Source organism: Myxocyprinus asiaticus, chromosome 18, assembly GCF_019703515.2.
Source record: "Myxocyprinus asiaticus isolate MX2 ecotype Aquarium Trade chromosome 18, UBuf_Myxa_2, whole genome shotgun sequence".
Taxonomy (NCBI): domain Eukaryota; kingdom Metazoa; phylum Chordata; class Actinopteri; order Cypriniformes; family Catostomidae; genus Myxocyprinus; species Myxocyprinus asiaticus.
In genome coordinates, this window is record NC_059361.1 from 18381174 (window position 1) to 18405051 (window position 23878).

The 23878-nt window shown below is 37.9% G+C and overlaps 2 protein-coding genes across 2 annotated transcripts in view; both read left to right on the forward strand.

The window, feature by feature from the left end:
- The first annotated feature begins 4181 nt into the window (after positions 1 to 4181).
- On the forward strand, positions 4182 to 12814 carry LOC127456079 (uncharacterized protein C19orf47 homolog). Its single transcript, XM_051724392.1, has 8 exons — positions 4182 to 4256; positions 6008 to 6095; positions 6657 to 6771; positions 7363 to 7444; positions 7595 to 7708; positions 10076 to 10201; positions 11041 to 11117; positions 11233 to 12814. The coding sequence occupies exons 1-8, from the start codon at positions 4184 to 4186 to the stop codon at positions 11761 to 11763; spliced, it is 1206 nt and encodes a 401-aa protein (XP_051580352.1). The 5' UTR covers positions 4182 to 4183; the 3' UTR covers positions 11764 to 12814.
- Positions 12815 to 14290: 1476 nt separating this feature from the next.
- Positions 14291 to 23878, forward strand: part of LOC127456086 (tetratricopeptide repeat protein 9B-like) — a 35223-nt gene continuing 25635 nt past the window's right edge. The window contains exons 1-2 of the mRNA XM_051724405.1: positions 14291 to 14689; positions 14797 to 15286. Coding sequence (XP_051580365.1) covers positions 14821 to 15286 — 466 coding nt within the window. The 5' untranslated portion in view covers positions 14291 to 14689; positions 14797 to 14820. The remainder of the gene's footprint in view (positions 14690 to 14796; positions 15287 to 23878) is intronic.

Sequence of the window (23878 nt, forward strand, 5' to 3'; positions counted from 1 at the left end):
ACAGCGATCATTTTTTTTTAATGTAAAGTGTGTGAGATGTGTTAGTTTAACGGCATTAACCGTCAAAGGTGAATTTACTTGCTGCTTACCATTTGATAACTTTTAATTTGACATGGAGAAAAAGAAAAGAAACAAAAACTACAAGAGCTGGATGTTCGTGTTGAGGAAATTACTGCAAGGAAAAAGTTCTCCTTAGGAAGCTTGATAATAATATCATGTCGGAAAGTACAAGGCGGGTTAATGGGAAAAGGTGGCGGAAACTGTCTCCACTGTGCCCAACTCTGATAGGGATGTGGATGGGGGGTGAAAAAGTAAGTCTCAGCTTTCTAATGTTATAATTATTATTTTTCTATGAACTCTAAATATCGCGGAGAGGGAGCACTATATGTAGCGCATCCATTTGAATAAGCATGATTGGTCACCACATTAAGAAGCTTCAAAACAACATTTATTGTTTGAATTTGGTGGTAACATTTATATGGTTTACAAGCTGAAAATAAAAATAGAATTTAACACAAAACAGTCAAAAACATTTTTGGTGTAAAATCACATTTCTACGTAAACAGCCCACTGCGACTTCAGACTCAACATGAAAAACTCAGTAAATTCATTAACATCTTACCTTGTAGAATTTAAGACAACTGTGAGGTTTTATTAAAAAGAATATAGAAGGAGGGGAAGTTGTGGCAGTGAAACAATTACAGATGAATCGAGATGGAAGCAGGATAGACAGCTTATCGGTTCGATTAAGGTTTGAAGGAAAGAATATGCCGGATCGAGTTAAATTAGTATGTATTACTGTCCCGGTGAGGGAATATGTACCGCCACCGTTATGGTGTTATAACTGTCAGAAATATGGACATATTGCTATGTTATGTAAGTCCAAGAAGAGGTGTGTGCGATGTGGTGGTGAGCATGATTATGGGAAATGTGGAGTAGGAGTAGAAGCCAAATGTTGTAATTGTGGAGGAGTGCATAGCGTGGCATTTAGAGGATGTGAAGCAAGGAAAAGAGCAGTGGAAATACAGAAAATAATATTTAAGAATAAGATGTCGCATTCGGAGGCAGTGGAATTTGTGGTTTCCACAGCTAAACAAAGAAGATTGAGTTTGTACGAGGATAAAGGTTCACTGGAGTGGGGGGAACCAGGAAGATAGATGAGGAAACAATGGTGTTAGGGGAAAAAGCGTCTTATTGTTTATAGCAGAGGTAGTCAACTGTATGGTGCAGACAGAATGAAGAACGGAAAAAATCCAGATCATTGTTAAAACTGCTGAAAAGTTTCTTGAAATAAGAGGAATTTCTTGAGAAGTGATTAGGGATGAGTTGACAGTGGAAATGCAACATAGTCAGGGTTCATGGCCTGGATAATAAACATATGTTAGTAATTTTACAATGGAATGCAAGAAGTTTAGTGGCAAATGGGCAGGAATTAAAAGGTTATATAAATAAGTTGGAAATAAAACCCAATGTGATTTGTAATCAGGAATCGTTGCTTAAACCAAGATTGGATTTTGTGGTGAAGGGATATTCAAGTGTAAGGAGGCATAGGGAAAAAGGAAATGGGGGTGGCTGTATAATTTTGATCAAATACGGTATGCCATTTAGAGTGATAGGAAAAGGGTTGAACAGGGAGTGTGTGGTAATAGAGATTTGGGCCAAGAAGAGAAATTATGTAATGTGTAACTTTTATAATCCATGTAGGAAGTTAGACATAATGGAGCTTGAAGACGTTGAAGGATTAGATGGGGAAAGGTTAATTTGGTGTGGAGATTTTAATGCACATAGCACATTATGGGGTGGGAAAAAGGTAGATAATAATGGACTGGTAATAGAGAAGGAAAGAATATGGTATGATTAAATGATGGGAGGGCAACAAGGATAGATATGGCAACAGGATTAGAATCAGTAGTGGATTTAACAGTTGTTTCTAGTTCATTAAGAGAGGTTGTGAATTGGGAAGTATTAAAGGAATGTACAATAGGAAGTGATCATTTCCAATCATGAGTTATACCATGATTGAAGGAGGGTTAAAGAGGGAACATCCAAGAATAATGGGGAGGTGGGTGTTAGAAAAAGCTGATTGGGGGGAATTTAGTAATTCGAGTGAAGAAGGCTTAAAAAAATTTGAGGTAAGTGAAAAGAGTGTAATAGAAGTGAGTAAAGAGAAATACAATTTTCTGCTTCTCAAAGTATTCCAAGAAGTGAAAAGCAAAGAGAAGATAGTTCCATGGTGGACTGAGGATTGTTCAAATACAGTTAAAAAGAAAAGGAAAGCATTTAAAGTTGTCAAGAATAAGCACCATTTCATAAGCCTAATAGTGTATAAACAAGCCCAAGCAGAAGTTAGAAGGATAATTAGGAAATCTTAGAGAGAGTATTGGAGAATTTTTTGTAATGAAATAGGAAATAATACCCCAGTGGAACAGGTTTGGAATACAATCAAAAAAATTTATGGTATCCGGAAAGAATATGACTATCCAGTATTATGCTCGGGGGAAGTCATTGCAGTAAGTAATAAAGAGAAAGCAGATTTAATGAGAAGTGTGTTCATTAAAGTGAATAGTTTTGAGAATTTATTAGAGGAAAGTAAGGAAATGAGGAAGAAGACATTATTAGAGTAACAAAATGAGAACGAGAGGAGCCATGGACAATATGTTGGATGTCCCGTTCTCTTTATCAGAGTTAGGTAGAGCGTTAAGAAAAATGAAAAAATCAACTCCAGGACAAGATGGTATAAGTTATGAAGTGCTGAAACATCTTAGTGATGAGTCTATAAAGTTCTTTTTGGTTTTTTTTCCTCCCCAGTTTGGAATGCCCAATTCCCAATGCGCTCTAAGTCCTCATGGTGGCGTAGTGACTCACCTCAATCCGGGGGGGCGGAGGACGAATCTCCATTGCCTCCGCATCTGAGGCCGTCAATCAGCGCATCTTATCACGTGGCTTGTGAGTACATCCACGCACAACTCACCACGCGCCCCACCGAAAGCGAGAACCACACATTATAGCAACCACGAGGAGGTTACCCCATGTGACTTTACCCACCCTATTTGGTTGCTTAGGAGACCTGACTGGAGTCACTCAGCACGCCCTGTATTCGAACTTGTGACTCCAGGGGTGGTAGTCATCATCAATACTCGCTGAGCTACCCAGGCCCCTATAAAGGTGGTTTTAAAGTTTTATAATAAAGTTTGGATGGAAGGGGAAATCCCCAAGAGTTGGAAAGAAGCTTTAATAATACCAATAAAAAAACAGGCAAAGACCCAAGTAACCCGCTAAATTAGAACAATAGCGCTAACGCCTCATTTATGCAAATTAATGGAGAGGATGATAGCAGATAGAGTAATATATTATTTGGAAAAAAGGACATTTTTCTCCCCATACCAACATGGGTTTAGAAGTGGGAGAAGTACCCTGGATTTAATTGTGTGTTTAGAGAATGATATAAGGAAAGCATTACAAAATAAAGAATCAGTGATAGCAGTTTTTTTTAGATGTAGAAAAAGCTTATGATATGTTATGGAAGGGGGGAATATTAATTAAACTAGAGCAGTTGGGGATAGGGGGTAGAATATATAATTGGATAAAATAATTTCTTGCTGAAAGAGTAATAAAAGTAGGAGAGGAAATATCAGAGAAAGGTGTGGCAGAAAATGGAACCCCACAGGGTAGCATCATAAGTCCTTTATTGTTCATAATTATGATAAATGATGTATTTGAAACAGTCGAAAGGACAGTAAGTAAATTTCTACTTGCTGATGATGGGGCTCTCTGGTGTGGAGGGAGGAACATACAATATTGTGAAAGTTGGGGTCCCAACTCATGTAGGGGTTGGAGGGAATGAAATTGCAGAAAAGCTGGTGAAAGAGGCAATGGAAATTAGTGATGTAGATATACAAATTCCATACAGTAGATCAGAGTTCAAAACAATAATAAAGAGACAAGCAAAACAATCCTGGCAGAGCCATTGGAATTCAGGGGTGAGACATTTATATGATATTCAACTTATGGTAGGAAAAGGTAGGCCAACTAGAGGAAACAGGAAAGAAGATTGGGGCATACAGGGTTAAAGGGGTTCTGGCTGTTCTGAAGGGGAGTCTCTGATCCATGCAAACAGAAGGTGGCAGTAATTGCACTTGCAAGTTTGCGAACCGCCGGTAATGAGAAGAAGAAGAAGAAGAAGATGAAGATGTTACGTCACAAGATTTCCGCAACTCGTCGGTTTTTCCATGGGAATATGGCGACCGTCACAACAGGTAAGAGAAAGAAAGCACCCTTATTATGTATGGAAAGTGGTCCTCTATGCGTTCAGTTTGCGGCTTAAATCGGCATCTAGCTCTTAGCGATGGGAAATTTAGAGGAGAATGTCTCACAAGGTGCTAAAGCACAATCCAATGGCTGGATTCAGTCGCGACTGTGGTTAATGAAACAGGGCCCACCATTGTCTCGTTTTTAAATATTAACTATGTAACATCTATCCTACATACTCAGTTTATCATATCAGTATTTAGAGTTAAACATGTTTGTGCGGTTTAATTATTTGTTTTGTTTTCTTGTGATTTTATAGATTGTAATCTGTTGTTTCGCCTTGCGGGCATTGGGAGGACCTTTGTGTCCAGCAAACACCCTAACAAGCTTGCTAAATATAGTTATTTTAATTAACTATTTATAATTTGTTATAATTTTTAAATGTCCGCAGGCCAGTTTGCGTTTTGTTCTAAAGTATTTAAGTGGTCTTACTATATGTAAACGCGTCAATACAGCAATTCACTCAAAATGATTGTTCCTTGAAGAACTACGAGAGGCCGTGACTGTTTTCACAATATGGAAAAACTTCGAGTGCCTGACTGGTTTTATTAAACTGTATACCACTTAAAAATATTAAGGATACAAATGTGTTTTTTTTTTTTAAATATTTATTTTTATTTTATTTATTTTTAAGTAAAAACAATAAACGGAACATTTCTATGCAACAAAAATAACGATAAACTCTGGTACTGCGCAGTGATACAAATAGACACTTTTTTCTCTCTCTCTTTTCTCCCCAATTTGGAATGCCCAATTCCCAATGCGCTCAAAGTCCTCCTGGTGACGTAGTGACTCGCCTCATTTCGGTGCGGTGGACTAATCTCAGTTTCCTCCAAGTCTGAGACCGTCAATCCGCGCATTTTATCACGTGGCTTGATGAACGCGTTACCGCGGAGACCTAGCGCGTGTGGAGGCTTCACGCTATTCTCCGCAGCATCCATGCACAACTTGCCACGTGCCCCACTGAGAACTAGAACCACATTATAGCGACCACGAGGAAGTTAACCCACTCTACCCACTCAAGCAACTGGGCCAATTGGTTGCTTAGGAAGCCTGACTGGGGTCACTCAGCATGTCCTGGATTCGAACTTGCAACTCCAGGTGTGGTAGTCAGCGTCTTTACTTGCTGAGCTATCCAGGCCCCCCAAATAGATACTTGTTGATGAGGTCATAGCCGTGCTTGATCGTGTTCAAATCATGGCTATTGACAAATCAGCATCCAGGTACGGAACTGAGCGTTTTATAAAGTGCAATAACGTTCATAATATTGTATTCTCTGTGGGTGACAGACTGATTTGTGAATGTTGAACAGAAAAGTCATAATTGGTAATAATGCAAACATTATATACCTCTTAAGGCAAACAAATATTTGTAATTACACTTTCGTCTGTATCCATTTAGTTTAGTTAGCCCTGTGCAGGAGAATTTAGATACTGACACTAGACTCATAACTTCAAAAATAACACTCAGCTGCTCTAGTTGGCCATATGTTCTCTCTGTGTCATGCATGTCGAGATGCAAATGCTGCTGACCTCTTCTCCCTTGTGTCCATCTTATACCAGTGCATTTAACATTTCTGATGGCCTAAATTTTCCAGTCATTTTGCAACATAAAAAGCATGCACACACAGTTCTTTTTTTATTTAAAATGTCAGTTGTTCTGGAGAATGTATATAAACACATTTTCTTTGGTCCTATAGCCACCTCAGAGTGGATCCAGTTCTTCAAAGACTGTGGGATCCCCCCTGGACTGGCTGTCAATTATGCCATGTCATTTGTTGATAACAGGTAAGCATGTCATTCTAAGAAAATATGACCGTTTAATATAACATTTGTCAGTGTCAGAAACTATCTTTTATAGAAAACAACATTTGCCTTTGGGATTAAATATTATGGGGTAAATTTTTAGTTATATGGGGGGATATTTTTTTACGGAACCATATAAGACAGCATTTTGTCATGATTTTTAATTGAACCAATAAGTTAAATTCTCAGTGTGAATAATTATGGCTCTTACCCATAAAATCAAATGAACATCAAATACAAAACAAGCTGAAAATAATCCACAAATGATCATAAAACAATAAACCGTGTGCAAGAAAATGTTTTCAATAATTGTCCGGTCCCTATGTTAGATTATATTTTCTACTGTCTGTCGTACTTTGTCTACCATCACTGTAGATTTTAATGTAATTGCCATTCAAGATTTGTTGGGGGTGTTTTCCTCATATTCTGTGTTTGTAGAATTTTTAATGGGATGTGAATGGGCAACATTCTCAACAACAGGCTTATTCATATAGAGCACATTATGTGTGTGTTGCCAAGTAGCTTAAACTGCTGTCTGTTCAGGATCCAGAAGAACATGCTCATGGACCTCAGTAAGGAAATAATGATGGACTTGGGTATTACAGTCATCGGGGACATCATAGCCATTCTTAAACATGCCAAGCATGTGTATAGACAGGTGAGTGCACATTAAAAACAATTTTATTTCAAGATCTTTTTTTTCCCCCAATTTGGCATGCCCAATTCCCAATGCACTCTAGGTCCTCATGGTGGCGTAGTGACTCGCCTCAATCTGGGTGGCGGAGGACGAATCTCAGTTGCCTCCGCATCTGAGACCTTCAATCTGCGCATCTTATCACGTGGCTTGTTGAGCGCATTACCGTGAAGACGTAGCGCGTGTGGAGGCTTCACACTATTCTCCGCGGCATCCATGCACAACTCACCGCGCGCCCCACCGAGAGCAAGAACCACATTATAGCGACCACGAGGAGGTTACCCCATGTGACTCTACCCTCCCTAGCAAACGGGCCAATTTGGTTGCTTAGGAGACCTGGCCGGAGTCACTCAGTACGCCCTGGATTCGTACTTGCGACTCCAGTGGTGGTATCAGCGTCTTTACTCGCTGAGCTACTCAGGCCCCCATTTTAAGGTCTTTAAATGTGCCAAAAAAACAAAAAAAACAAACAGAAAATTGCCTTGTCTTTCACCATGCGTGGACATGCTTCATTTTTTACACATTAACTGCCCTTCCTTTTGCCTCTTAATGCAGGATATGTGTAAAATGACAAGTGAGGCCATTTCTTCTGGACAGACTAGTGTACAGGCTGAACTGAGACGTACTGCTAACACTCGTAAGTATTTCACATGTTGTTTTCCAGGTTGGACTCCTCAGTGTACTGTTTTCCTGCAGTTCTTCTTCTAGTTGCTCATACAGGAAGTGTTTATCTTTGTCTGAGTGGGCTGAAGTTGTAGCTTTTGCAATGTTCTCGTTCCCCTGACAGCTGCCACACGCATGATTGCCAATGCTTTGAGCCGGGACTCCCCACCAAGCACGCCTGCTCGGCGCCCTGACAACCGAATATCAGTGACGGTCTCCAATACGAGTGCCAAAACAGGTACATATTATTGGATTGTATGGTAGCTAAGTAGAGATGTCATGAAAAGTTTTGTGCTGAATTTATGTAGTCCACATGCTAGTCTTTGACCACACAGATTATTGGCTTATTAGTACATAGCTAAGTGGCCAATTGTAGATTTTGGTCAAGGTGAAATATGCCATCTCTACACCATTAGTGAAGAGTGTAATTTCTGTGCCACCAAACGGAATAGCAAAGTAAGTACTATTTTCAAACAGGTTTCCTGAACACTCCAAACGTCTCCCATAGATACTCCTGCACCAAATTTAGCCAATTGGTTGAACTAATGTTGCTATTTCTGGCTGGTCAGGATGCTCAAACAGAGCAATGTTTTGATAGCGCCACAAGCTCACAGTGTTTATTGCTTTTTTCGGGGACATCAACCTACAAATTACTTAAAGGAATGCTCCAGGTTCAATACAAGTTAAGCTCAATCAACAGCATTTGGTGCATAATGTTGATTACCACAAAAATTAGATTTGACTCATCCCTCCTTTTCTTTAAAAAAAGCAAAAATCTGGGTTTCAGTGAGGCACTTACAATGGAAGTGAATGTGGCCAATTTTTGGAGGGTTTAAACACAGAAATGTGAAGCTTTTAATTTTATAAAAGCACTTGCATTAATTCTTCTGTTAAAACTTGTGTTTTATTTGAGCTGTAAAGTTGTTTAAATCTGAATTTTTGCAGTCATTTTAGGGTTTTAGTGTTTGTTGACATTACATCGTCATGGTAACGAAGTTGTAAAATTGGCTATAACTTTACACAGGAAAGGTTAGTAAATGATTTTATCACACTAAAATAATTATATATTATACAAGTCCCCTCCAATAATCAGATATGTCCAGATTGCCCCCCCCCCCACAATAATTGATATCCTCATTGCTGCTCTGCTGCAGTCCATTATGTGCTGCTGTATAATTGTCATTAAGTTGTTGCAGGAATAACAAAAGTTTTTAAAAAAAGTTTAATTTTTAGCGTGCACATTAGTCTAACACCGCTCGACAATGTCATTTGAGATAGCCAATAAAATCAATGAAGGCGGGAGTCGCGGGACTCAAGTTTAAGACGCAAAGCGGGAACCTCGTGGATTATTCCAGCGCTGCGCATCAGCAAGCAGTTCAGGTTAAGCGTGTTAGGTCATGTAAGATGTAAGGTTCTAACTAAATATGCTACATTTGACCACTGTTTTATGATTAAAATGTTGTACCAACCGTAAGTAATTTCCAAAGGTGCAAACTATTCTCCATTTTTCTAAATTCGCCATTTTGAATTGAAAATGTCATGTACAGTACGTGATACGGATGTCATTAATAGTTGTGAATGTGAAAACATTAACGGAGCACTTATCAGCATATCAGGCTTAAGACAAAGAGCAAATGTGTGTATATTGTAAAGGAATTGAATGAATGTGGTTATCTGGCAAGCTTTTGAAGGAACTTTTTGGAAAATTCACTTGATATTGTCTAAGAAAATGATTGATAAAACACAAAGTAGAGCGTTATCACCCAGATCAGAACTAGAGCATGGTAAGACCTGTGACTTGAGGCTTCCATTGAGTTTTTAGGTTGTGGCAAAGACAGTGTCATATATTTTAATGCAGATATCATTAGATAATAATTAACAATCAATTTAAGATTTTCTAAATAATTTCTTGGTCTTTAATTCTGAATTTTGTACAGCATTTCTGAGCATTTACAGAGTCTAAATTATTTTGTGTATTTTCTTTTTGCAAGTCAGCTGATTTCATGTCATTTTACAGATACATCAATGATTTAAAAGAAATTCAAATTATATTTATCTTTGAGACAGCACAAAAAGAAAGATGACTGAAACAGGCAAATTGCTAGCTGTGCAAACAGTGATTGTCTTTTACTGTGTGAACTTAAAAACCCCAAAAACAAATAATTTAAAACCAAAAGTGATCACATTTTGGTCACATTTAAAAAACTTTAACGCATTTAAATCCTACATTGAGAAAATTATTGCATTTACTATTTTAAAGGTCCAAGGACACCCGTGACCCCACACCCCCAAAATGGTTTGGTCCCCCCCAGTGTTCAAGACATGGTTATGGCCTTGATTATAAGTGCTTCACTGGAACATGATTTATGTTTTTTTTTCTTTTTTAATAAAGAAAAGCAGGACAAGTCAAAAAAAATATATATAATTTGTGGTAATCAATATTATGCCACAAATGCTGTCGATTGAGCTCAACTTGTATTTAACCCGGAATATTCCTTTAAAGTTTGTCTCTGCATATTAAGATGGGATAGGAGAAAGTACAGTGATATCCTTTAATGGAAAATTAAGAATTTAAAGTTTGTGTCTCTTTGTTTTCACCTTCTAGTGCCCAGCCAACCAGCAGAAGAAAATGGGTTGCAAGTGAAGCGCCGGAGGGTAACTAAAGAAATTGACATGCCAAAAGGCACAACAGATTGCACTCGACACATCCTTGCAATGCAGGACAAGAAAGGTACCCTAAGATAGTGTATTTTTTTGAGCCATCATATTCATCTGCTACTGCTGTTTGAAATGGCTAAACCTGTTTGCAATTTTGCTCTCAACCATAAGCAAGAGTGCTGGTTTTGGTTACTTTTTGTCCTGTTCATACAATCACATTCATTATGTGAAAGTCAGGGTTCACAAAAGCCGACACAAAGCAGAAAAATGTTATCTTCAAACTGTCGCAAGACTATAATCACTCGTAATAAAAGCAATCGGTTTTATCACCTCAATTTTTTAGAAAGAAGTGTTTATATTTATGTATTTTCTGAAGTGTTTATTTTCATTGGATTTTTTTTTAATGTATTCTTTGCTTTGTTGCATTGCTTTGAGAAGATCTTGAGTTACTTGAGGAAAGTTTACATTAATAATAATATTGGTTAACAACATATCGGATTGAAATGTGGCATAATGCTAAATGTAGCTTTTTGGTAAGGTTGATTTAAAAAAATAAAATAAAATGTCTTTATTTAATTTTTTTTACTTTAAAAAAAAGTATTTGACTATTTGTCCAGTTCCAAATGAAGATAAAATTATATAAGTAGTTTTCATTTATAAAGTATTTAATTCACTGACTAGAGTTTCCAAATATTGGCGTTACAAGATGGTTATTTAATATATTAACCTATTTGTATTGATTTTCCCAAAAAATATATATATATATATTGTGATATCTTTATTGTGGTATATAATTACTCATATCGTCATATAAGATTTTGGTCATACCACCCACCCATAGAATGCATGCTTAACTTGAAAATTTACATTTTATACAATTAAGATTAATGTGATTTTATATTATTGCCACAGCCAAGGTTCTAAAGCGTACCTCAGTGTTTGATAGACTTGGGGCAGAGTCTAAAGCAGACACCACTACAGTCAATAAGGTGAGAAATTATAACAATTTTATCTATCAGATAAACACAAAAGCAAAAATCCACAGTGCCAGACATTTATTAACTCTTTTGAATCTCTGCATTCCTCTCCCTGTCTGCTCTGCAGCAACCAACCGGTGTGTTTAGCCGACTTGGCGAAGCGGATGAGGAGGTTGTGGGAAAGACTGGAGGTGTTGCTGATAATTTTGAGAATGATGACAGTGATGGTGAGGGGTCAGTGCTGCAGTATGCCGGTGTCCTAAAACGATCATCGCCTTCCTCCAAAAAAGAGACTGTAACCCCCAAATCTAAACCCCTCACCCTACGTCGACTAGGGACCAAGTACAAACTCCCCTTATCTGAGAGTACACCACCTATCTCTTCTTCTACCTCCTCCAAACAGGAGGGGACACCCAAACTGGGTGTATTACAGCGACTGGGCAATGCTCCCCCAGTCAACCCTACCTCTTCAACCTCTTTAGTCAGTCAGTCTGCAGATACCCAAGACAGTCGAGTCACGAGTAGCAGAAGCAAGGCCCAGGGCAGCTTTGCTCTGGCCAGCCCTAAGGTCAGCAGTAGTACAGGTGACTGTCATGGGGCTCAGATGGACGTTGGTGCAGTCAGTGTATTCAAGAGACTGGGCGCCAGGAAACCCTAATGCAAAGAAACTCCCGAAAAGGGCACTTTTTATCCAACTTTCCCCTTTTTAAATCCTATTTGCCCACCTGAGCCTCACTCTCAGGGCACTCAATTTCCATGTGAGAGTGTAGAGTGGATAAACTCTATGACGACCCTCCTGGTGGTTTGGAAAGTGCTGTACCTCATACAGGGTTATGATAATGGTATTAGTTTAAGGGACAGCTACAATATTAGTTATTTTGGTGTGGAATGAAACCCTGCATAATCTGCTTAAATATCAAGCTGCATACTTCATATTTGGTTATATGAATCGTACTCTATCCATCACTCCTGCTTTTATAGCTACTCTCCTGAGTGAAATGTTTTTACCAGATTAAGAAATGTTTCCAAAATTGTATAATGCATGCCACCAGGCATCAGATGCCTGAAATTTTAATTTTCACTATAGGAGCCAAGAGCCCTAATTGAAAGCATGTTCTGTGTTTACCACAAACACCTCAGTTTACAGAATCGTCCTTGAATATGGTCCAGTAAGCTCTTCTTCAACCCTCATTTCCCTCCCTGTTTTCATTTTAATATTCCTAATTAAGACAAAGCCTTTAAATGTCTTAAAACTGGACATGTAAGCATTTCCTTTAATGCGCCTTTAGACCTCTTTTGAACCATTGAAGACAAATTATCAGCACGTTAAAGAGCCCCTGCTGTCAAATTTCCTTGTTTGAAATGCCATCCAGTGGAGCGTTGCAATGTTAAGTGTTAGTTGGACAAGCAGAGCTGAAATAATATTGGTAGTTGCATGCTGTTGCCAAGCAACACACGTGGAGGTGGACCTTTGTGTATTGTGTAAGTTTTCACCTCTTTATACCATGCTCAATACAGCAGCCACTAGTCATCCTTTTTGTAATAGGAATTCACCTTCACTTTATTTTATGTCATGTTTCCCCTGTTTATATATATATATATATATATATATTAATTTGAAACATCTCAGAAGAACTTTGTTACATTGTACAGATTTAAGGAATAATAACAGAAAACAATTAAAGTGGGTAAGTTTTAAAAAATACTGGTGAAAATTATTTGTCTTGGGAATGGATTGAAGTTTATTTCAAGTTTAAGGGTTTTGTAACAAATGTCATTATAACCCTTCTGAATTTACAAAAAGGCGCATTGCACAAATGAAAGAACTATATTTAGTAATCCTCCTACATTTGAATGTGTTTTTGGCAGAAAGAATGTTTTTGAGTGGAGCAGAAGAAAAACAGTTTGATGAGTGCAGATCTGCCTGAGTATTATTAGTCTTATCTGAAGCAGCCTCAGTTTCAGACAGATCATTCAGTCTTACTTTTGAGAATTTTTCATTTATAGTCTTATGTGGAAGGTCATTGAAAAGACAATGTATGAAATTACATTTATTAAAACATTTTATTAAAAAAAACATTTAAAAAGGAAAGCAAATCAGATGAGGTGGAGATTCATCAGAGACCAGCAGAAGACTCAAAACTGATGTTCTAGAAAATACAGATACATTGACCTGCCTGCAATGCATGTGCTAATAATCAATGACACAGATGGTGAGGACATAAGCCTGAATATTTACAGGAGTGCAAGTACTTTGTTAGAGGCTCAATGTAAGGTACACTCCAGCAGTTCATCGTTCAACAACAGGTCCAGATTCTGTCCTTTAAAGCTACCTCAATGTGTCCAATTAGGCTGTTATTAAGCATATATAGAGAGATATTTATAGGCCTATCAAAGTTACAATTTATAACTTCACCCAAAGATATGTATTTGAATTATTATTTTTTTTTATTTTTTTTTTTAATGATTCATAGCTGAAAACTCAAAATACATAGCTTTTACACAGAATACATATGCAACCAACGTTTTGAAAATATTTAGCATGCACTTTCTAAGGAAGCCCGTTCCGCCACGTAAAAAATAAATAAAAATACTGCTTTTGTGAATCAAAAATATGAGATGCAAAGTAATAATTATGAGATGCTACGTCATAATTTTGAGATACTAAATCAAAATTATTAGATTACTTTTTATCATAATTTTGATTTATCAAAAAAAATTAACTCATCATTTTGATTTTTTATCTCAATTGTGACTAAGTATGTAATATGACTATCTCATAATTTTGACTTGGTGTCTCATAAATGACTTGGCATCTCATTTTGACTTGGATTATCATAATTGTCTTTTTATCTCATAATTATGACCATCTCATAATTGTTTTTTTTATTTCATAATTATGAATTTTTTACATAAAAGTTGGACTTTGTATCTCATAATTCTGATTTGCCAAAGCACGATTTTTTTATTTTATTTTAATGTGGGGTAAATGGGCTTCCATAACGTTCAGTGTCAGTTCATGCTTTACCTTTGTCAATAGTTGTGAAGTGGTAAAAGATATCCAAGAAATTCAAAGCTAGAGCTGGCTTGGTTGTTTTTCAGTAAAATTAAACGTACCCAGGAATGCAGTTTCCACTTTTTTGAGGTAATTCAATGTCGCTTGTTTACTTGTTTCATAAACAGGTGTTAAGCGTGTCTCTTTGTCCTGTGGCCTGTTATTCCACCTAATGTTGCGGCAATGGCCTCCTAGCGTGTGCTCTGTTAATAATAATGAGGTTGTGAACATGGGGAGCCTTTGCATTTTTTAGTCACATATCTTTTGGAGATTTACTACTCTTCTTTAATATAATCGTGATCCACCAGCAGTAGTAGCAGCAGCGTCACACGATTATTTTCTTCCCATAATGCCTCGCTCGTTGACGCTGTCTGTGGTGCTGAGGCTGCTCTCGCCGACGGCAAGAGACACAGCACAGGAAATCTGAGTTCAGTCCTCCCTGCTCCACATCACCCCCATGCAAAGGCGTTACGCTCTACTCGATGGCATAACTCGTAAACCCGGTGCATCATTTGAAACTGTCTAAAAGGTATTTGTTTTGTTACTTTTAAATCGTTGATTATTGCTGATAATCATTAGTGTGTTTATCTTTTTCCCCTCTCGGAAGATACTATATGCTTGTGGTTTTATTTTTAGGCTCCCGTTTGGCTCGCATCCTTTATGCACAGCACGCTGCTCCAGCCTTTAAAGAGAACACAGGCATCCGTGTCGGAAAAGCATGGCTTCCTGCAATCTAGGATACTGAGCGAGATGGAAGCCAAGCAGCATTCGATCAAGAGCCTGAAGAGCTATCCGGAGGCTGGGGGCCGGAGTCTAGCGGCGGCAGCGGACGGGGACGTCGGAGGTGGAGGGTATCGCGTCGGCGGCGCGGAGATGGAGATGGAGGCGAAAATACAAAAGGCGATCGACTTCAAGCTGGAGGGTCACCGCTGCTACAAGGAGAAGAAATTTCGGGAGGCTATTGGGAAGTATCACAGGGCGCTGCTGCAGTTAAAAGGGACCCATGTCGTCGATGGGACCACGGGATCTGAGGTGAACCTGCTGAACCAAGCCGCGGCCAAGCTGACAGAAGAGCAGCGGCGAGCCGTGGAGAGCACCGAGATCGAATGCTACGACAGCCTGACAGGTAAGAAATGAGCTGGATCCTATGAAAAGAGCCGCTGCCATTGTTCGGAACGGTTCGATGTATGGCAAGCCGTTTTAGCCTAAAAGTCTCCCAGCGTTACTCGTCTTTCAATTTTGACTCATCAAAACTCAAATTAATGCAATTTTGACTGGTAATCATTCATATTGAAGATATCTACAATGCAATTTTAACTAGTAAAATTCAATTCTTAGGCTGCTACTAAAAATGTAATCATGACAAGTCAGAATGAAATTGCAAATATCTTACATTTAAATGCATTTTTTTTTCTAATCAATTGAATTGATTAGAATATTCAATATTGTAATCAATTGAGTTTTAAATGTATATTGAATTACGACCAATAATAGCTGGGGATTTAAGGCTAATTGTGCCAGCCATAACCTCTGGTTTGTGGAGGTTAAATGAGGTTAAAGACACTTTGAGGTGCTATTGAGAAGGTAAGGTGTCAAGGGCTACATAGGGAACCAGGCAGCTAAGAAATGTGCCTTTTAATAGACGCATACAATCTAATTCCACAGCGAGTAGTCTGTTGACTTTTTTCATAAAAGAGAGAAAGAAAGAAAACACTGAGGACTATCAATCAAGCCACTGTTTGTGCTTAATGGCCAGTTTGGCCTTCATTGTTCCTCAGCCAGTGTGATTCAGAAACTGATGCACCTCACATTAATTTCATAATAAACTAAGGTAATTTAATGTCACATTTCGATTATTTGAGTGTCTTGACTGAATCAAACACACAATGCAAACTATTATGTTTGATACATTAAACACTGAAAAAAATATTTTGTGGTGAAGTAAATAAAGCAGAAAAGATTAACCTTTTCGCACATGAGTTTCTACTGTACTGACAGACCACCCAGCATGAGTTCTTTAATGCGCACTGTAATAATAAAAAAAAAAATCTTACCTTACACATAACAGCAGATGCATTGGAGGACATATTATATCACAGCAGGTGCACTGAATGTTAGGTTATATGTTATCAAATATATAACGTGGTTTTTAGATGTTTATAATGATTGATTGTGATATATAAGATGTGATCGCGAACGATATTGCCGGCTGTGCATGCCGCCATGTTGTTTTACATGCAGTGCTCTATGGGAATTTAAGTTCGTCACAGAAGCATAGAAGGTCTTAAAATCGAGCTATTCCACTCAGCCCTGTGGTGAGAATGAGAGACGGATAGAATGGAAGAAGGCTCAAGTGGACTGATTAGTTTATATATTCTTTGTTTGACGACAGAAAACAGCGCTGCCAGTGCTGCATCAAAACAGTCAGCTCCGATGGTAACGGCTTTATACTTTTATTTGTTGATTATTTGAATATTTGTAACATAAAAAATAAAGATACTGTGATGTTGAAAGGACTATTTGAGCAGCTGGTTCATTATGACAACCGCTTCAGTCCCTCTCTGCTGGTAAACAGTGGCATGAATCCAGATCAGACCAGTTTGATTTTATGGATCCGATCCCAGCCTAGTGTAATCACACCGGTTTGATCGTACCTGTCTGATTCCAGCCTAGTGTAATCACACTGGTTTGATCAAACCTGTCTGATCCCAGCCTAGTGTAATCACACTGGTTTGATTGTACGTGCAATTAAGTATTTTCTACATTGAATATGTTAGTTTAAGCATGAACTTGAAAATATTTAGTAAATTCTACATTTGAACTCAATCCAAACATGTAAAAATGAATGCTTTAGCTTATATGTAAATGTTATTTATGATTGATATCTTTACATGCACTTTCATGTTTCAATCCTAAAGTAGAAAACCTTGTCATATTTATTTGCTAATTTTAGTGCATTTCACAGGTAAATTAAATAAGTAAATTTTACTTTTTGAAACTGGTGTTCCTAGCATGCACTGGGCTTGAATAATTAATGAGCTTGCATGGTTTCACTGTTTGCAAGTTTATTTACACAATTTGTATTGTTGATGTTGTTGTTACTTTTGGTAACTTCTTGTTTTGTGAAGTCTGAAGTTCATTTTCTACTCAGAATTACCTGTTCATGATCAAAAAAATTATCTGTTGATACGTCATCATGTTTTGTGCACCAAGTGTTGAGGCCTGTGTGCACAGCTCAAAATCTTATTTTTATCGCCATTAAAACAATGTGATGTTGACTAACAGACTACATGCATTAAGCTTTCTTGTGGAAGGCTTCCATACATGACTAAATATCTTTAAAAAACATTTAATCATTAGTACACTTTTAAAAGCATGACTTAATTTTGTGCTGCATTGCTTGTACAAAATGTAAGTAAAATTTACTTAAAACAGTATTGCGAAGTAAACTTTACTTGGGAATTTCTAATTAAAGCCACCAAGAATTGTGTGTAGCCTTTACTTGAAAATAGGGTATGTTAAATTTACTAGCAATTTCTGCATGGAAATGTTTCCTAGCCTTTTTTAAGTAAACCCATTCTAAGTAACCCTAATCTCTTTCTGCATTGTTCTTTTTGACTTCCCTTTCAAGTTGTATCAAGTTCTCAAACAAATGCTTAGTTGATATGGTTCCTATATAATACTGAATATTATGAAGCCAACAATTTCCAAGCGTTTGTTTAAATTTTTATGATAGGCTAAATCTCAGCACCTTATAATAAATACATTAAATTTCTTTAAATACAGGCCGATGCATATTGCTTCTCAAAGGTCATTTCATGTAATTCTTTGAGTTTAGTTGTCAATAAACAGAGGATAACATAAACAGGATCACAGATCCCAACTGTGTTTGATTATTGAGATAATATTGCTTAATACCCATGCAAATCTGCTTGATCTGGAATCGTGATGCCTGGTGTTTGTGGCCCTTGATATCCCTGGTGGTCTCCCATGGTAGCCAATTTAAGGTTGGTCTTGAATGTCACGAATGTGGCAAACACTTTAGGCCCTAAGGGGAACCATTAAGGCATGAAAGAGAGAGTGGTGCATTTCACTGATGCTGCCACCACTGCAAATTTTCCTTTTGTGTGAATTCTCTCCCACAGTCTCCTGCTTTTGTTTGTCCTACTGCAACTAAACAGTCATGAAGATCTAGGTAAGAAGTAAATATATAGAGAACAGATGTATGACATACTTATATAAAAATGCATTTTTAGACACCTCAGTAGTTATGTATTAAGGGCCTCTGAGGGTTCAGGTGCATGTACTGTAGACTGGTAGTGTTTAAAGGGGTAGTTCACCTAAAAATGAAACATTTCAGTTTGTGTTCCATGTAAGAAAGAAAGTGAAACACTAGAAAGTGAGTAAATGATGACAAAATATTTATTTTTGGTGGGAACTGCACCTTTAAATACATGTTTTATCCAATGATTGTCAACCCTTTCTTTTTTTGTAAATACATCACAATAAGGTGAGATTGTGACAGCTGTTTGGATGCCTTCATATTTCTCTCTTGAATGGTTTTGTTAAACTTTTATGAAATCATTTTGTTTTCAGTCATTCAGTAGTCTTGTGTAAACACTCCCAGGTTAGTTTGAATTACTCTTTCTCAAGCTGTGAACATCTTGTGCTGCACTGTGTGTGCCATAGTGACATGCAGGTGGCTTAGTACAAGATCCACATCCACAAGATGATTTTTAATGTGGAAAAACAGCTTGCTGTATTTTGCCTATATTGCATTCTGTTTCCAGTGGTCACATGGCAAGCACTAGCCTCTGCTTGTGTGTTGTTGTTAGCTTCAGCAATACTAGGGTACGTGGTTTGCCAAGTGTAAGGGGTGATGTGGAGGGCGAGAGCCAATAGAATAGACTACTGTTTGATCTGCCAATCTGAATGAAGCCTTTCAAATGCTGTTTTGTGTGTGTGTGTGTGTATGTGTGCGTATGAGAATGAAGGACATTCAGAACTCTGTTTGTTGTTACAAGGGCAAGCCTTCCTTCTCTATTGTTCAACCTCAGCCAGCCACAGCAACTTTTGCACATCTCTTTAGAAAAGCTGCTGAGTCGTCTCTGCTGAACATAACGAGTCTTTGCTCAGCAAGGTGTCATAAGTCAGTTGTGAAAGGAAAGGACCAAGAGACCTTACAAGCTGCTACATCTGAAACTATAGTGAAAGAGCGAGATATGAAAACATGAAACAGCTGAGCAAAGAAAATTTGTGAGAGAAAGAGAGGAAGCTACTATTTGAGAGTGTGAATGATGTAGCGACATTTTTTATATAGGCTTAGTGAGAAACAAATGAACAGCATCAGAGAGATAGAATCGAAGAAATACCAGTGCCAAAATACAGTTACCTGAATCTGTCTGAACAGCAATAAGATGAATGCTTTATTTGCCATCTTTATTCAAAACGCCATCCCCAAGACATACATTTGCTGGGGGGGGGCTGCTTTAGTATAGGTTGGGTCCTAGTATATCCTGTCATTTTACTCTAGCTGAAAAATTTAAATAATAAACATAATGTACTGGAACCTACTTAATGTGATCCAGTTTTGCAATTACTCCCATTTCTGTCTTCTACAGACCACAGCTAAAGAATATTCATTAGACAAGCATATCCTTGTATAGTGTATGGTGGAAAGGATGCATGCATGTTGGTTAATGTATTGTGATTGATATCGCACTATACCAGATATAAGTGAGAGCTTATGAAGTGTTTTTCTCACTGCTGCATAAAATCAACACTTTAATTTTAGCATATTTCAGGCTATATTATCGGGGATGGCTCTGATTATAACTCTAATGCAGATTCACTCACTGAGCACTTGATTAGGAACACTATGATCTAATAAATTGTCCGACGCTGTCTTCTGCTGTTGTAACGCATCTGCCTCAAGGTTTGACGTGTTGTGCATTCTGAGATGCTATTCTGCTCACTACAGTTGTACAGAGGGGTTATCTGAGTTACTGTAGCCTTTCTGTCAGCTTGAACCAGTCTAGCCATTCTCCATTGACCTCTCTCATCAACAAGGCATTTCCATCTGCAAAACTGCCACTCACTGAATGTTTTTTTTGTTTTTGGCACCATTCTGAGTAAACCCTAGAGACTGTTGTGTGTGAAAATCCCAGGAGATCAGCAGTTACAGAAATACTCAAACCAGCTCGTCTGGCACCAACAATCATGCCAAAGTTGAAATCACTGAGATCACATTTTTTCCCATTCTGATGGTTGATGTGAACATTAACTGAAGCTCCTGACCCATATCTGCAATATTTTATGTATTGCACTGCTGCCACACATTTGGCTGATTAGATAATGTAGCAATTCTTGACAAACCCAGCTGCTGTGCTTATTGTTGTTATCCAAGGAGGTCTATAATACCTGGAGAAAGCTATCTGTTTGCATTCCCATTCATCTCAATGGCAGTTTGGCATTTTTGCCAAAATATCACTAAAATACAGTGAAATATTTGAGATTTATATGTTGCTTGAAAATAAAAACGTTAGTCAGAATGCACAGCTACTTTTGAATGGCCATCAATGGAGCAAGATGCTTTTTGGGCCCAGATGGTGTAGTTACATGTACATCTACCAGCAGGGACTAACTGGGCAATGTTATCCAGCCAAACTCTGACCCTTTAGACTAATTTCACTGTGAATTCGGCGACTGTAGGTTGTAGTGATGTTTCGTTCATGAGCAAATCTGTCTTTTTTTAAAAGAATCCTTTAAGTGAAAAAAATTTTCTCATTCATTTCCATACACTGACTCATATTTTTCTCATTCACTGATGTCTCTCCCTTTTAAAGCCAATGAGCTCTAGTTTGAAGCATGAGACTGCTTTGTTGACTTTTAATGCCTGTTAAGACTGACTATATAGCATGAGCCAATAGCATTCAAGTGCAGGCTGTGAAGGATTATATCATTGGTTTTACCTGCTGGACGAATATGCCCTTTACTAAATTAGTGGTGACCGTCGTTTAATGCGACGTCTTGTTGAATCAAATGAATGTACATCATCATGAATCAACTGAATGTACTGGTATACTCGTTCATGAACGATCTGCTGACTGGCTGAACGAGAGGAGGAGCTACATGTCGTTCCTTCAGTTCGTCAATCTCATTCAAAAAGAAAGGGGCCGGATGAATTATGAATAAAAGTGAGTAAAGACCACACATTAAAGTGACATATGGACGTTATTGAAATGTTATTTTTTGGGCTAGTATTGTTGTCTTTTTTTTTTATATAGCTTGATAAAACGTTGTGCTCAGCAGTTCATAATTTGATAGATATGCTTTGTTGTCATTTGTGGGGAAACGCTTATAATGCCAAAATACTCTGCAGTGCTGAAGTCTCTTAGTAGAATTGTACATGCAAATTTTAATAACGGATAATTAGACTTGTTCTGGTCATGAGTGGCTGTGCTTTTAGTAGTACAATTTACTCGTTCAAAATGCAAAAGACGATCATTTGACGCCATCTACTGCTGCAAAGGTGTAATTTGCAGAAATGTTCAATAAACGAATCAATTAACAAATCTGAACTAATCTTTGTGGTAAACAATAAAAAGATTTGAGTCACTGAGATTAATCAAAATCACCACCACTAGTAGGTTGAAAGTTCTTCCGCTGAAATCGATTTGTTCTTACCCAAATTCGAACTACTTCCCCCAGTGGCCGAAGCTGGAAGTGTTATTGAAAGTATGGGCTCATGTGAGCTCCAGTTTCTGGGGGCCATGTCCACAGACTGGTGCCACAGGTGAGTTGTTTTTAGTTGTAAAAGATGTAATACAGCAAACAGGACTGCATAATTTATTAACCATATGTCCTAACCCAAACCCTAAACCTAAACTCCTAGTGGAATAAAAATGTAATTTTAGAGCAAAACTAAAACCTCATCATTGATTATGTGAACGTGATTACTTCCTGGTTTCCATGGGAGCAGAACCAGTTTTCTGAGGCAAGAGTATTTTGTTCATCACATAAGGATCGGGGAAATCATGTGACTTTGTCTATTTTTTCTCTCATTACAACGGTCAGCGACAGACAATTCACTTCTCAATCCTGATGTCCAGTTAGAATCAGCCTTATTAAACTGTATTCAAGAAAGTCTGATTCTCTCTCTTTCACTCTCTCTCACTCTATGTCAGGCTGACTCTGGAGAGCCCAGAAAGGATTTGCGTTTCATTCATCAACTCAATGAAAGGGTCTTATCGCTGTCCAAAAAGCCACATTTTTAAAAGGAAAGAAACATTAAACTCTTTCTTTTCATCTACCAAATCTCTATCTCTCTCTCCTGCTGGAAGACTTTCTGATGTGCATTAGGGATGAATGAAGTGGAAGATGAAGGTGAGGAGTACAACAAATGTGAAAGGGAGAGGTGTCTGTGTTAATTATTATGTTAGTTGGCCACCAGAGGCAGCTGGTGCCAGGTCTGCAGATGGCATGGCATCGCCATAGGGTTCCTCTGGGCACAGGCTTTACTTACTGTTCAGTACAATGTATTATGTTATAGTGCTCCGCCATGTCCTGGGGGGATGGTGAAGAAAATGAGAAAGATCTTAAAGTACTGGATGAGAGAAGGTTTGGCAGTGTGTGTGTGTGTGTGTGTGTGTGTAAGAGTTAGTGGATATATAGAAATAAAGGAAGTAAGATCACAGATACTGAAAGCCTGTTTATCTTGCAGGCACAGTAGAACTTGAGGATGTCGTTTTGGTCCCATGTCGCTCTATTGCAGTATTTTTGGGTCATATTTCATTGTAGGAAGATGGGAAATAGCCACCAAAGCCAAGAATGCTCACAAAGCGTCCATAAGAACTGCCAGTCTTGTAGGTTGAGAGAACAAGTAGTGTGAGATAATAAAGGCAGCAAGGGAGAGAAGAAATTGGAGAGACTGGCACACATAAAAATACATAAGCAAATATTTATGCTCTGTTACAATAACTTGTGAGCTGCCTCACTGCCTACATAGGCAGCTGCCTTCTAACCGTTATGGACCCTCATAAGTGACTGATTTGGAGCGTTGTATATAGGCAGCAAATAATTTTTTTATTTGTGTGTGCACCACGCAAATAGCGCTCCTCACATGATGCACACAGGAGACTAGACTCACAACTGATTCAAGTATAGTTAGCAACTAATGGCATGATACACTGATCCGCTAATACACATAAAAATACATAACACAGAAATATTGGGCAAAATAATTATATCATTATTCTTAATAAAATGAAACTTTATCAATACTCTTTTAGTATTTAATAAAATTTTGATTAATCTTGACCTGAAACACTGCTGTTTAAAGACTTGATTGTAAACAGTCTAGTGGATTGATTTAGAAACCTACACAGTATCTCGGTCATTAAAGGAATAGTTCACCTTAACAGGATATGCTTCTTAATGGGAGTGTTCAGAAAACATGTTTGATAACGATTATTTATTCACAATTCCTTTTGATGTCGCAATAGGTGCTGAAATTACACACTTCACCTTTAATTATAGATGTTCTGTCTGATACTGTATCTTTATGTGAGGGGCTCTTCTCACCCAGTGCTATGGTTTGGGGCAGATCTGAATTTAGAACCCCATTTGTGTGCTTGCTTATGATTATTTTTCAAAGTGCTCTAGGTGAAGTAGGTTTCAACTCCAGATGGTAATAGTGATGCTGTCAGAAGCACAAAAA

Coding starts and splice junctions, on each gene's coding strand:
- LOC127456079 (XM_051724392.1), top strand. CDS start 4,184: ATGAAGATGTTACGTCACAAGATTTCCGCAACTCGTCGGTTTTTCCAT. Junction 6,096..6,656: donor ATGTCATTTGTTGATAACAG/GTAAGCATGTCA, acceptor CTGTCTGTTCAG/GATCCAGAAGAACATGCTCA. Junction 6,772..7,362: donor CCAAGCATGTGTATAGACAG/GTGAGTGCACAT, acceptor CTCTTAATGCAG/GATATGTGTAAAATGACAAG.